The sequence below is a fragment of the Anolis sagrei genome, chromosome 11 (genome assembly GCF_037176765.1).
Source record: "Anolis sagrei isolate rAnoSag1 chromosome 11, rAnoSag1.mat, whole genome shotgun sequence".
Classification (NCBI taxonomy): domain Eukaryota; kingdom Metazoa; phylum Chordata; class Lepidosauria; order Squamata; family Dactyloidae; genus Anolis; species Anolis sagrei.
Genome location: NC_090031.1, coordinates 188,128 through 201,428, shown reverse-complemented (window position 1 = coordinate 201,428; position 13,301 = coordinate 188,128). Strand labels below are relative to the sequence as shown.

Here is a 13,301-nt window from a genome sequence, read left to right as displayed (position 1 = left end):
CCTTGAGGTCAACGCTAAAGAGGCTGTTGTCAGCGAAAGACAGAAAGACGGAGAGACGGAGAGGCAAAGGGGGGGAAAAGAGAGAGAGAGAGAGAGTGGTAGAAAGAGGTGGAGAAAAAGAAATGGAGAGAGAAGGAAGGAAGGCAAGGAAACAAGAGGAAGAGCGCAGCACAAGAGAGGGAGAAGCAGAGGAGCAGAAAGGACGGCCTCTCCCCCGGCCCCCTCCTCGTTCTCCTCACCTTGATTGAGGAAGTTAATGGCTTTCATGCACGCATACTCTTCCTTGCTGATTTTCAGTTGGTTGAACTTGCGGTACAAGTAGATGAGTCGCTCCATCACCTCCATCCCTTCTTCGCTAAACCTGTCCGGAGGAGAAAGGAAAGAGGAGACCCCAACGTCTCAAGGAGGCCTCAAAAGGATTCAGGTCCTCCTGCCCCTCGTGGTCCGTTGTGGAAGGAACCAGCTTGGGAAGCAGGAGAAAGGGGGCCAACAGCCTTCTAAGTCCATTTCCTGACTGAGTAACTCCAGACCCATCTATGCTGATGATCGTGCCATCACTGCTCAAGCAGGGAGCTTTGAGATGGTAGAACAGAAGCTCTCCGAAGCTCTAGGTGCTCTTACTGCCTATTACAGGGAAAACCAGCTGATCCCTAATCCATCTAAAACACAGACATGTGCCTTTCACCTTAAGAACAGACAAGCATCCCGAGCTCTGAGGATTATTACCTGGGAAGGAATCCCACGGGAGCATTGCAACACACCCAAATACCTGGGAGTCACTTTGGACCGTGCTCTGACCTACAAGAAGCACTGCCTGAACATCAAGCACAAAGTGGGCGCTAGAAACAATATCATATGAAAGCTGACTGGCACAACCTGGGAATCACAACCAGACACAGTGAAGACATCTGCCCTTGCGCTATGCTACTCTGCTGCTGAGTACGCATGCCCAGTGTGGAACACATCTCACCACACTAAAACAGTAGATGTGGTTCTTAATGAGACATGCCGCATTATCACGGGGTGTCTGCGCCCCACACCACTGGAGAAATTACACTGCTTAGCCGGTATTGCCCCACCTGACATCTGCCGGGAAGGAGCAGCCAATAGTGAAAGGACCAAGGCAGAGACATCTCCAGCTCATCCCTTGTTTGGGTATCAGCCAGCACGTCAACAACTTAAATCAAGACATAGTTTTCTTAGATCTACAGAGACACTCGCTGGAACACCCCAGCAAGCGAGAGTCCAAAAGTGGCAGGCTCAAACCCAGAACCTCAATTCATGGGTGATACCAGATGAGAGACTCCCTCCTGGGCACACAGAAGACTGGGCGACTTGGAAGGCGCTGAACAGACTCCGCTCTGGCACCACGAGATGCAGAGCCAACCTTCAGAAATGGGGCTACAGGGTGGAATCCTTGGCATGCGAGTGTGAAGAACAAACCACTGACCACCTGCTGCAATGCACCCTGAGCCCTGCCACATGATGCACAGTGGAGGACCTTCTTGCGGCAACACCAGAGGCACCCCAAGTGGCCAGATACTGGTCAAAGGACATTTAACCAAATACCAAATTTGCAAAACCTGTGTGTTTTTTCTTTCTTTTTCTTTTTAATCTGTGTGTTTGTTTTGCTCTGTTAGAATTACAATACAATGGTTGCTGATGACACGATAAATACATAACTCCAGACCTCGTGTTCCCTCTCTCCCCGCCACTGCCCTCTTGGGCTTGCATGTTTGCTGCTCTCAAGACCTTCTTGTGGGGGAAGGCTGGCACATAGTTGAGGACCGGTCTTGCTTTTCTCAGACCACCACGCAGAAAGCAACAAGGACGCAAATCTTTTCCTTGACACAATCCTGAGCAGCTTATAGGACCGGGCTGTGGTGCAGCTAGTTAGTAGCCAGCTGCATGAAATCACTACTGACCAAGAGGTCATGAGTTCACAGCCAGCCCAGGGCCAGAGTGAGCTCCTGACCATTAATAGTCTAGCTTGCTGTTGATCTATGCAGCCTGAAAGACAGTCGCATCTGCCAAGCAGGAAATCTATGTAGGGAGGCTAATTTAACTAATTTACAATGCCATAAAATCTTCCAGCAGCATGCAAAAGAATGAGGAAGTACTCCATCAAAGGACCCAGTGTCACAAATGGACGGTGAAGCGGCAGCTCCCCCTGTGGCCGGAACCGAGCATTCCCTCATGAAGCCAGAAAAGGCTGGAATGTTAAATTGCCTTTGTATGTGTCTATATATGTTGTATATCTAATTGGCATTCAATGTTTGCCATGTATATGTACATTGTAACCCGCCCTGAAGAGAAGGGTGGAATATAAATACTGTAAGTAAATAAATAAAGTGACAAGTGGAGTGCCACAAGCAGGGTTCCGTCCTGGGCCCGGTCCTGTTCAGGATCTTTATTAACAACTTAGATGAAGGGTGAGAAGGCATGATCATCAAGTTTGCAGACAGGACCAAATTGGGAGGGATAGCCAATAGTCCAGAGGACAGGAGCAGGATTCAAAACGATCTTGACAGACTAGAGAGATGATGGGCCAAAACTAACAAAATGAAGTTCAACAGGTACAAATGCAAGATACTCCACTTTGGCAGAAAAAATGAAATGCAAAGATACAGAATGGGGGACGATGCCTGGCTCGAGAGCAGTATGTGTGAAAAAGATCTTGGAGTCCTCGTGGGGAGGAAGGAGAACATGAGGGCCAGGAATGTGATGTGGCGGCAAAAAAAGCCAATGGGATTTTGGCCTCAGGCATCAATAGGAGCATAGTGTCTAGGTCCAGGGAAGTCCTGCTCCCCATGCTCTATTCCGCCTTGGTTAGACCACTTTACCTGGAATATTGTGTCCAATTCTGGGCACCACAACTCAAGAGAGATATTGACTCTAAGCTGGAATGTGTCCAGAGGAGGGCGACTAAAATGATCAAGGGTCTGGAGAACAAGCCCTATGAGGAGCGGCTTAAGGAGCTGGGCATGTTTAGCCTGAAGAAGAGAAGGATGAGAGGAGATATGATGAGAGCCATGGATAAATATGTGAGAGGAAGCCACAGGGAGGAGGAGGAGGGAGCAAGCTTCCTTTCTGCTTCCCTGGAGACTAGGACGCAATGGAACAATGGCTTCCAACTACAAGAGAGGAGATTCCATCTGAACATTAGGAAGAACTTCCTGACTGTGAGAGCCGTTCAGCAGTGGAACTCTCTGCCCCGGAGGGAGTGTGGTGGAGGCTCCTTCTTTGGAGGCTTTGAAACAGAGGCTGGGTGGCCATCTGTCAGGGGTGATTTGAATGCAATATTCCTGCTTCGTGGCAGAATGGGGTTGGACTGGATGATGGCCCAGGAGGTCTCTTCCAACTCTAGGATGAACTTCCTGACTGTGAGAGCCGTTCAGCAGTGGAACTCTCTGCCCCAGAGGGAGTGTGGTGGAGGCTCCTTCTTTGGAGGCTTTGAAACAGAGGCTGGGTGGCCATCTGTCAGGGGTGATTTGAATGCAATATTCCTGCTTCTTGGCAGAATGGGGTTGGACTGGATGGCCCATGAGGTCTCTTCCCACTCTTTGATTCTATGATTCTTTGATTCTATGACTGGGAGAGGACTCAATGTGGCCTGAGCTTAACTGTTGGGAGTCAGGCACTCAAGAAAGCAATTTTGAAGGCGATGAAAGCTCTTGGTCACGGGCCACCTCCCTTCTCTTGCAACATCTGTGGGCACGCCAGGGCTGCGCACGAGTCCACCCTTCTCCAAGGCACATCGAGAAACCCAGGCGAGCTCCCTTGTGCTATTTTATGGACACAACTGTGAGGGAAAGGGAGGCACGAGGAATCCCTCTTCATAAGTTTCCTGAGCATTGCACCGCCACTCCCTCCTTCAAACCAGATTTGGTCTGTGGCGGTGCAAGTCTCGAGCCTTAATTATGATTCCTGATAAGAGACAGATTCTATGAGAAAAGATGCCAATTGTGTTGGGAAAAGAAAGGAAGAGGAGGTGAGAAATGGCCAGGCTTTGTTTACAGAGAGGTGAGGAGTTTCAAAGCAACCTAAACCTCTTGGAGGTCAAGAATTCAGAAGGAGAGTGTGACCCTGAAAGGGAAGAGAAGCCTATCTGCATGGGGAAGTGTGGAGGAGGGTCATGTTGGGCGAGTGGGCTTAGCAACAAAAGACCCTCCTCCCCATAAATGCACAGCAGAGTCACTTATTAGCAGCAGCGTGACCCAGAACCAGGACCCCAAAGTGATCGAAAGAACAAAAACACACAGACCAAGGTTGTCTCTTCCATAGGAGGCTTTTCTTTGCAGCAAAATAATATGGTTGCACTATTTACCACAACAAGGTTTCCATACACAAATAAACAAACATTAGGTTCTTGTGGGTTTTTTTCGGGCTAAAGAGCCATGTTCTAGAGGCATTCTCTCCTGACGTTTCGCCTGCATCTATGGCAAGCATCCTCAGAGGTAGTGAGCTATATGGCCATGGTGTAGAGGCATTCTCTCCTGACATTTCGCCTGCATCTATGGCAAGCATCCTCAGAGGTAGTGAGCTATATGGCCATGGTGTAGAGGCATTCTCTCCTGACATTTCGCCTGCATCTATGGCAAGCATCCCCAGAGGGTGTGAGGTCTGTTGGAATTAGGACACTGGGTTTATATATCTGTGGAATGGCTGGGGTGGGGCAAGGAGCTCTTCCCTGCTGCAGCTGGGTGTGAATGTTTCAACTGATCACCTTCATTAGCATTTGAAGGCCTGCCTGAGCCTGGGAAAATCTCTTACTGGGAGGTGTTAATCTGTGCCTGGTTTTTTCCTCCCAGCAAGAGATTTTCCCAGGCTCAGGCAGGCCTTCAAATGCTAATGAGGGTGATCAGTTGAAACATTCACACCTAGCTCCAGCAGACAAGAGTCCTTTGTCCCACCCCGGTCCTTCCACAGATATATATAAACCCATTGTCCTATTTCCAACAGACCTCACAACCTCTGAGGAAGCTTGCCATAGATACAGGCGAAACGTCAGGAGAAATGCCTCTAGAACATGGCTCTTTAGCCCGAAAAAACCCACAAGAACCTAGTGATTCCATCCATGAAAGCCTTCGACAATACATTAAACAAACATTATTTATTTACGCTATTTCTATCCCGCCCGTATCAGCCCGAAGGCGTCTCAGGGCGGCGACACAGTAGCATTACAGAGAGCAGCCTTCACACTGGGGCTTTCTCACACAAGGCTTCTCTCACACAGAGGTGTGCCTCACACTCCTCAGCACGACACTAGCTTTGGCCCACTGACTCTAACAGGCTTCGGCCTACTCGCTCTTTCAGGGCTTGACTCACACTTTTGCAATAAAAAAAACTCATTAATTTTTAATATTTCTGCCAGGCCACCCTCCACGCTCTGATTTTGCTCTAAATGCACCCTATTTTTTTTTCACGTCAGGAGCGAATTGAGAAACTGCAAGTTGCTTCTGGTGTGAGAGAATTGGTTGTCTGCAAGGATGCTGCCTAGGGGAAGCCCGGATGTTTTGATGTTTTATCATCCTTGTGGGAGGCTTCTCTCATGTCCCCGCATGGGGGGCTGGAGCTGACAGAGGGAGCTCATAGACACTCTCCCCGGATTCAAACCTGTGACCTTGCCCAGATGTTTTGATGTTTGACCATCCTTGTGGGAGGCTTCTCTCATGTCTCCGCATGGGGAGCTGGAGCTGACAGAAGGAGCTCATACGTGTTCTCCCCGGATTCGAATCTGTGACCTTGTTTTGATGTTTGACCATCCTTGTGGGAGGCTTCTCTCATGTCCCCGCATGGGGAGCTGGAGCTGACAGAGGGAGCTCATACGCGCTCTCCCCAGAGTCAAACCTGCGAACTTTGCCCAGATGTTTTGATGTTTGACCATCCTTGTGGGAGGCTTCTCTCATGTCCCCGCATGGGGAGCTGGAGCTGACAGAGGGAGCTCATACGCGCTCTCCCCAGAGTCAAACCTGCGAACTTTGCCCAGATGTTTTGATGTTTGACCATCCTTGTGGGAGGCTTCTCTCATGTCCCCGCATGGGGAGCTGGAGCTGACAGAGGGAGCTCATACGCGCTCTCCCCAGAGTCAAACCTGCGAACTTTGCCCAGATGTTTTGATGTTTGACCATCCTTGTGGGAGGCTTCTCTCATGTCCCCGCATGGGGAGCTGGAGCTGACAGAGGGAGCTCATACGCGCTCTCCCCAGAGTCAAACCTGCGAACTTTGCCCAGATGTTTTGATGTTTGACCATCCTTGTGGGAGGCTTCTCTCATGTCCCCGCATGGGGAACTGGAGCTGACAGAGGGAGCTCATATGCACTCTCCCCGGATTCAAACCTGTGACCTTTCCTGGATGTTTTGATGTTTGACCATTCTTATGGGAGGCTTCTCTCATGTCCCTGCATGGGGAACTGGAGCTGACAGAGGGAGCTCATCCACGCTCTTCCTGAATTCGAACCTCCGACCTGCCAGTCTTCAGTCCTGAAGGGTTTACCTCATTGCGCCACTGGGGGTTCGTACTGTACCCCAATGGGGAAAGGCAATGCCCCTTCCCCTCAATGCTGCTGGGCTTGGGCAGGTGTTGATGTTGCTGCCTGGCGAGGAAGGGGTTGGATGGGCGAAGAACCCCCCCCCCCCCCAGATACTATCTAAACAAGGCAGGCTGGCATTTGGGAACGAGTTCCTCCCCAGCGGCCCTGATTCATGAGCGGCAGGGTCAGTGGGAGCACCAGTTTGTCAGTGGAGTCTCGGCTGGTGTCAGGCGCCTCACCCAGCCGTCCAAATTTATGCCCCGGAAAACAGTCCTCTGACCCATCCTGCGTTCCGTGATCCAGGCCAGCTTTTCCTCCCTTGGGAAGCATCCAGAGGTGGCCGGCAGGCGCCCCCTTGCTGCGCATTACTGCCACTGCGCCTTCCGAGCATGACTTGGGAGGAGGCCGGGCTGGCCATCTGGCCATCTGGAGGGTGCTATTTAGTCCTCCCTCCGGAAGGGGAGGCTGAGCTGGCTCTGGAAGGGCTTCCTTGGAAGGGGAGAGGATGTAGCGGGAAGGTCAGCACCAAGCCACGGAATTGCGTGGCACGACACTCCGCTCACACCACATCTGCCAGCACTTGAAATTACAGGATTCTAAGCACTCTGCACACTTGGGGCGCTACATGCATGTCTCCGCATTTCACTAAATTTGGACTGCAAGTCGCTTCTGGCAACCAAGGCAGTAGCACCTCCGGCCCAGACTCTGATTGGATTTCAGCCAGCATGCCAATGCCTCGAATCATGCCAATGTGCTCACGCCACATCTGCCTTTCAAACCGCAGCTGCCAGCACTTGAAATTACAGGATTCCAAAGCACTCTGCACACTTGGGACATTATGTGTGTGTATATATGTATTTCAGTAAATTTGGGCTGCAAGTCGCTTCTGGTAACCAAGGCAGTGACACCTCCGGCCCATCCTCTGATTGGATTTCAGCCAGCATGCCAATGCCTCGAATCATTGCTGGTCTTGGACTATAAAGCCCTACACGACTCCGGCCCAGCTTAGTTGTCCGAACGTATCTCCCTCTACGTTCCGCCTCGTGGTTCAAGATCCACCGGAGAGGCCCTGCTCTCGGTCCCACCAGCCTCGCAAACACATCTGGTGGGGACGAGGGACAGGGCCTTCTCGGTGGTGACCCCCCACTTGTGGAATTCGCTCCCAACCTCTGTGTGAGAGAAGCCTTGTGTGAGAAAGCTCTAGTGTGAAGGCTGCTGTGCGTAAAGCCACTGTGTATTTGTTTATTTGTGTTATGCCGAAGCTTTTTGGGAGTCAGTGGGCCAAAGCTAGTGTCATCCTGAGGAATGTGAGGTAAACCTCTGTGTGAGAGAAGCCTCGTGCAAGAAAGCTCCAGTGTGGAGGCTACTGTGTGTAAAGCCACTGTGTATTTGTTTATTTGCGTTATGGAAACCTTGTTGTTGTAAATAGTGCAACCATATGGCCATATAGCCCGAAAAAACCTGCAACAATGCAATGCAACCACATTGTTTTTAACTTTGTGTTTTTTAAAAATACATTATAGCTGTTTCCTCCCCGCCCCCGCCCCCCCCCCCACCCCTGCTCCCCCCGTCTTACCGCTGGAGCTCATCATCGGAAGGGGAGTACTTGGAGGTGACATCGGCCAGGTCCCCAAAAATCTGCTTGCTGTAGACGTTGAGGGAGGAGAGCAGGATCAGCTCCTGCCAGGTGGAGCTCAAGAGGCAGGTGTAGTCCTTGATGGACAGGTCGCAGAAGAAGGGCAGCTTCTTGATCCAGGCGATCTGGCGGAAGAGCAGCTCGTCCGCCAGCCGGCACAGCAAGGCAAAGAGCTCGCCCTGAGTCACCTTGTACCTGCGGGACAGTCGAAAAAAGCCATTAAACTTGGGAATCTGAGACAGAAGAAGAGGGGGATATGATCACTTCCTTTCTCCCCACAACAACAATCTAGAGAGGTATTTCAGGCTGAGAGAGACTGTGTGACTGGCCCAAGGTTGTCACTCAGGAGGTTTCACAGCTTCTGTAAAACTGGGAAATGTGCAGGCTTCCAAAGGTTGTGGAACACCAACTCCCAGCATTCCTACACTAGCTATACTGAATCAGGGTTGTTGGGAGTTGCAGTCCCCTCACATCTGGAGGCCTGCATGCTCCTTACTCCTGGCTTTAGGGGCCCAGTGGGTCTGTTGGGTGAGTGGGCTTATTAGCAAAAGACCCTCCTCATAATTGCACAGCAGAGTAACTTATCAGCAGCAGCGTGACCCAGCGCCAGTAGATCAAAGTGATAAAAGGAACAGAAACTCAGAGACCAATGTTATCTCTTCCACAGGAGGCTTTTCTTTGTAGGAAAATAATACGGTTGCACTATTTACTATAATAAGGTTTTCATAACATAAATAAAGTTGTTTATACTTCCTTCTTTGCTTCCATGTTTGGTTTCTTTCTCATGCAGATAAACAGCTTCACTCTCACTGAGCCTCTTCTCACACCCAACTTACACAGGCGTTTCTCACAGTAGCTTTACACACAGCAGCCTTCACAATTGAGCTGCACACACTGTGGCCTTCAGCCTGGGGCTTCTCTCACACTGAGGCCTTCTCATACTAAGACCTATTAACACTGAGGCATACCACCTCACACTGAGGCCTTTCTCCCATTGAGGCCTCCTCAGGCTGAGGGCTGTCTCTGACTGAGGCCTTTCTCCCACTGAGGTCTACCGCACACAGAGGCCTCTCCCACTGAGGTCTGCTAACACTGAGGGCTCTCTCAGACTGAGGTGAACTAACACTGAGGCCTACTGTGTGTGTGTGTGTGTGTGTGTGTGTGTGTGTGTGTGTATATATATGTATGTATGTATATATAGTCGTGTCAGGAGCAACTTGAGAAACTGCAAGTACCACCTCACACTGAGGTCTTTCTCCCATTGAGGCCTCCTCAGACTGAGGGCTGTCTCTGACCGAGGCCTTTCTCCCACTGAGGTCTGCTAACACTTGAGGGCTCTCTCAGACTGAGGTGAACTAACACTGAGGCCTACTGTCTCTCTCTCTCTGTGTGTGTGTGTGTGTGTGTGTGTATATATATAGAGTTGTGTCAGGAGCAACTTGAGAAACTGCAAGTCGCTTCTGGTGTGAGAGAATTGGCTGTCTGCAAGGACGCTGCCCATGGAACGCCCAAATGTTTCTGAGATGTTATAGATTGAACTGCAGCTTTTACCGCATCATTGCATCCATTTAACCCTTTCAGTTCTTGACTCACATTTCTGTAATTACCTAGTTAATGTTTCATATTGTTGACGAGGTCTCCACCCACCCCTTCTGAAGAGCGGCCTGTGGGGATACCTGGGAGAGGCAGGGGAATGTGGGTGTAGCACTCACCCGTCTTCAATGAGCATGGGGGTGCCCAGGGGCTCCAAGTCCTCCGCAGACACCAGCTGGCTGATGAGGAGGCTGTGGGACTGGGGGTCATGGCTCCGGGGCTGGGAGGGCACAATGGCCGCGTGAGCCGGGCAGCTCAAAAGGTGCGGAAGGTACTGGTAGGGCGCAGGCACCGGCGTGCCCATGTACGGATCCCTGAGGGCGGCGAATCCATTCATCTCCACAGACCTACGGGAAGCAAGGGGGGGGGGGGAGAGACACGAAGAGGGCGCTGGGAGAGGGGCAGACGCAGCCCACCTCTGAACCCTGGGCCCCCCACCTGCCCAACCCCCCCCCCACCCGCCCCTCCCCTTACCGCAAGTCCCACCTTGAGGATGGGGTGGAGACTGGGGAGGGCTGGTTGCTCTCCGAGACCCCGTTCCCAGGGGAGCTGTTGTCACTGTCCCCATTGTTGCTCCAGGAGATGTTGGCCTCCCCCTCAAACTCCTGCCCAGACATGATCCGCTCGATCTCTTCCTCAGAGATCTGCCAGGAAGGAAGACAAAGCGCACCTTGGAGAAAACAGTGGCGGAAAGTGGCTCCCACCCTCTTGCAGAAGCAAGGCAGGAGAAAGGATGAGGTCCTTCCCACTGCAAGAAGGAACCCTGATGGATATGTCTAGCTTTGCTTTCCTCCTCCTCCTCCTCCTCCTCCTCCTCAGGGGACAGATCCTGAACCCCATCTTTGGAGCCAAGGACAAGGTGAAAGAAGAGCTGACGCCCAGCAGGAAAAGCACTGCTCTTCTCTCGGGGGCTCGGGACCCCACTTCAGGAACAAAGGGCGGCCTTAAGGTTTCGGCGGTGGTCAGGGGAACTTTTGCACAATTAAAACTTGTGCGCCAGCTGCGCCCGTACTTTGGGAAGTCTGACTTGGCCACGGTGGTCCACGCTTTGGTTACATCCCATCTAGACTACTGCAACGCTCTCTACGTGGGGTTGCCTCTGAAGACTGCCCAGAAGCTGCAGCTAGTCCAACGCTCAGCAGCCAGGCTACTAACAGGCGCTGGGTACAGGGAGCACACCACTCCGCTGTTACTCGAACTCCACTGGCTGCCAATTAGCTTCCGAGCACAATTCAAAGTCCTGGTGTTAACTTATAAAGCCCTAAACGACTCCGGCCCTGTTTACCTCTCCGAACGTATTCTCCCCTACGAACCATCAAGATTATTAAGATCGTCTGGAGAAGCCCTGCTCTCGGTCCCACCGCCTGCACAAGCACGGCTGGTGGGGACGAGGGACAGGGCCTTCTTGGTGGTGGCCCCTCGGCTCTGGAACTCTCTCCCACTGGAGATCAGAACCGCCCCGTCTATCCTGACATTTAGGAAATAGGTGAAGACATGTTTATGGAGACAGGCATTCGACGAGTGAGCCAACACCCTGAGATATGGATGGAGGATGATGTACAATCGATTCTAGTGTGACAACTGACCATTTATAGTTATTGATTGTAATTGCTGTTTTAAGGTTTTACTGTAATATGTATTATGATGTTTTATTGATTGTATGTGATATTATGGTTGGAAACCAGTCTGAGTCCCTCAAGAGAGGTGAGAAGGCCGGGATACAAAACTTTTAAATAAATAAATAATAAATAAATTGGGTCGGCCCACCGTCCCCTCTATCTCCATATTGTCGAAGGCTTGCATGGCCGGAATTATTGGGTTGTTGTAGGTTTTTCGGGCTGCCTGGCCATGTTCTAGAAGCATTCCCTCCTGACGTTTTGCCTGCATCGATAGCAGGCATCCTCTGAGGTTGTGAGGTTCTTTATGGCCCGAAACGTCAGGAGAGAATGCTTCTAGAACATGGCCAGGCAGCCCAAAAAACCTACAACAACCTAGTTCCATATTGTTTCCAGGGTTTCAGAGTCTTCCTTTCATCTTTCAAACTCATAAGCTAATTTCTGCTTATGAGTTTATTTACTGTTTTGTATTATTGTTGTTATTGTTTATTGTTGTATTGTGGGCTCGGCCTCATGTAAGCTGCACCGAGTCCCTTGGGGAGATGGTAGCGGGGGACAAATAAAGTATTATTATTATTATTATTATTATTATTACTATTATTATTATCTATGAGCCTGGAACCATCTGTGTGGAAGCCACTGAGTAACAGCCTCTGCCCTAAATCACGGAGAGTGAGTATCTTTCCATCCAAAGACTACTTTCCGTTTTGGATCTGTTTTGGGGAAGGTGAGGCCAATGGGAAAATAGGTAGAATTACAACACCTTTTTTTTAAATCTCGAACCTTTCTTCCAATAGTTAAGACTCAAGAGAGGGGCTGAAAGTTCCTAAAAATAGGCAGCAACGCTCCTGTACAAAAGCTTGGAAATTGGGGGCCAGGCAGTGACCCTGGGAAGGTCAGTTTCGAACCGATTGCTTGAGGTTCTCCGTTGCTGCTCGAGCCTATGTGAGCGTGGACTTAAGAGCGCTTTGACAGCTGGGATTCCAAAGATCTATTTTGCGGATCTTCCCAGCAATCTGTCAGCTGCTGATGGGTGTCCGTCTCTTTGTAAAGCTTATTTATGTCATTGTTTTTATGTTTGTTGGTAAGCTCCCCTGCAGACCCTAATGGGTAAGACACACACACGCAAATGCTCCCCTGCCTTCTTAAGCCAAGATCCCAAAGGCTGCTGGCTCCTCACCTCGCTCTGTTACACCCTCGCCCCCCCCCCCCCCTGGCCCCCTTCCCCGAATCGCCATCTGGAAAGCGGCCATCATTTCTCACTGGTGTGGCAGGGAGCGATTGGGCAGAATTAGCCCGCATTTTACAAGGCGTCTCCAGGCAAGCCGGTGCATCAATCAGCCAGGCATTTACGGGGTGCCCTGCTTGAGACAACTTCAGAAATTGCGCTGCCGTGATCACGGGGAAGATTTACGCAGAGCTTGGCGGGGACTGAAGGGCTTACGCTGGCTTAGCGGAGGGCGGAAGGGCTGCTCCTGGGGTGGAGGGATTGCCCACTCACGGAAAGAGCCAGCGGTCCGGCACAGCTCAAGTGCCCCACCGGCCCCCCAGAGTGGGCCTGGCTGAGCGGGGACGCCAAAGAGGGAACTGGGTTCCGTTGCCCTGAAAGAGTGGCTCACCTGGACGGGTCCAATGCTCTTGTTCCGGCCTCCAGGCATGCCGTCTTCGCGAATTGCTGCAAGGAGGAGGGAGCGGGGGGGGGGGGGGGGACACATAAGAAAAGATAAGATGGTCAAAAGCTGGGTATGCCTACAAGTTTGAAGAGCAGAAAAGAATACCCACCACTGCAAAGCCCAATAGATGGGTGGGATTTTACAATTATTCTGTTGTTGTTATTATTATTATTATTATTTATTAACTTTATTTGTACTCCCGAAGGACTCGATGCGGCTTGCAAAGGCCAAGGCCTCAACGAAACAACAAT

The 13,301-nt window shown here is 51.0% G+C and overlaps 1 protein-coding gene across 3 annotated transcripts in view; it reads right to left on the bottom strand.

Moving 5' to 3' along the window:
- NR6A1 (nuclear receptor subfamily 6 group A member 1) overlaps nucleotides 1–13,301 on the bottom strand; it is a 110,519-nt gene that overhangs the window by 3,871 nt on the left and 93,347 nt on the right. For 2 of the 3 annotated variants that reach the window (XM_067471729.1, XM_060757620.2), the window contains 5 exons: nucleotides 12,997–13,052; nucleotides 10,236–10,405; nucleotides 9,881–10,108; nucleotides 8,109–8,363; nucleotides 240–361 (listed from right to left, as the gene is read on the bottom strand). In XM_067471729.1, coding sequence (XP_067327830.1) covers nucleotides 240–361; nucleotides 8,109–8,363; nucleotides 9,881–10,108; nucleotides 10,236–10,405; nucleotides 12,997–13,052 — 831 coding nt within the window. The remainder of the gene's footprint in view (nucleotides 1–239; nucleotides 362–8,108; nucleotides 8,364–9,880; nucleotides 10,109–10,235; nucleotides 10,406–12,996; nucleotides 13,053–13,301) is intronic. The other variant, XM_060757618.2, reaches the window with a different exon arrangement.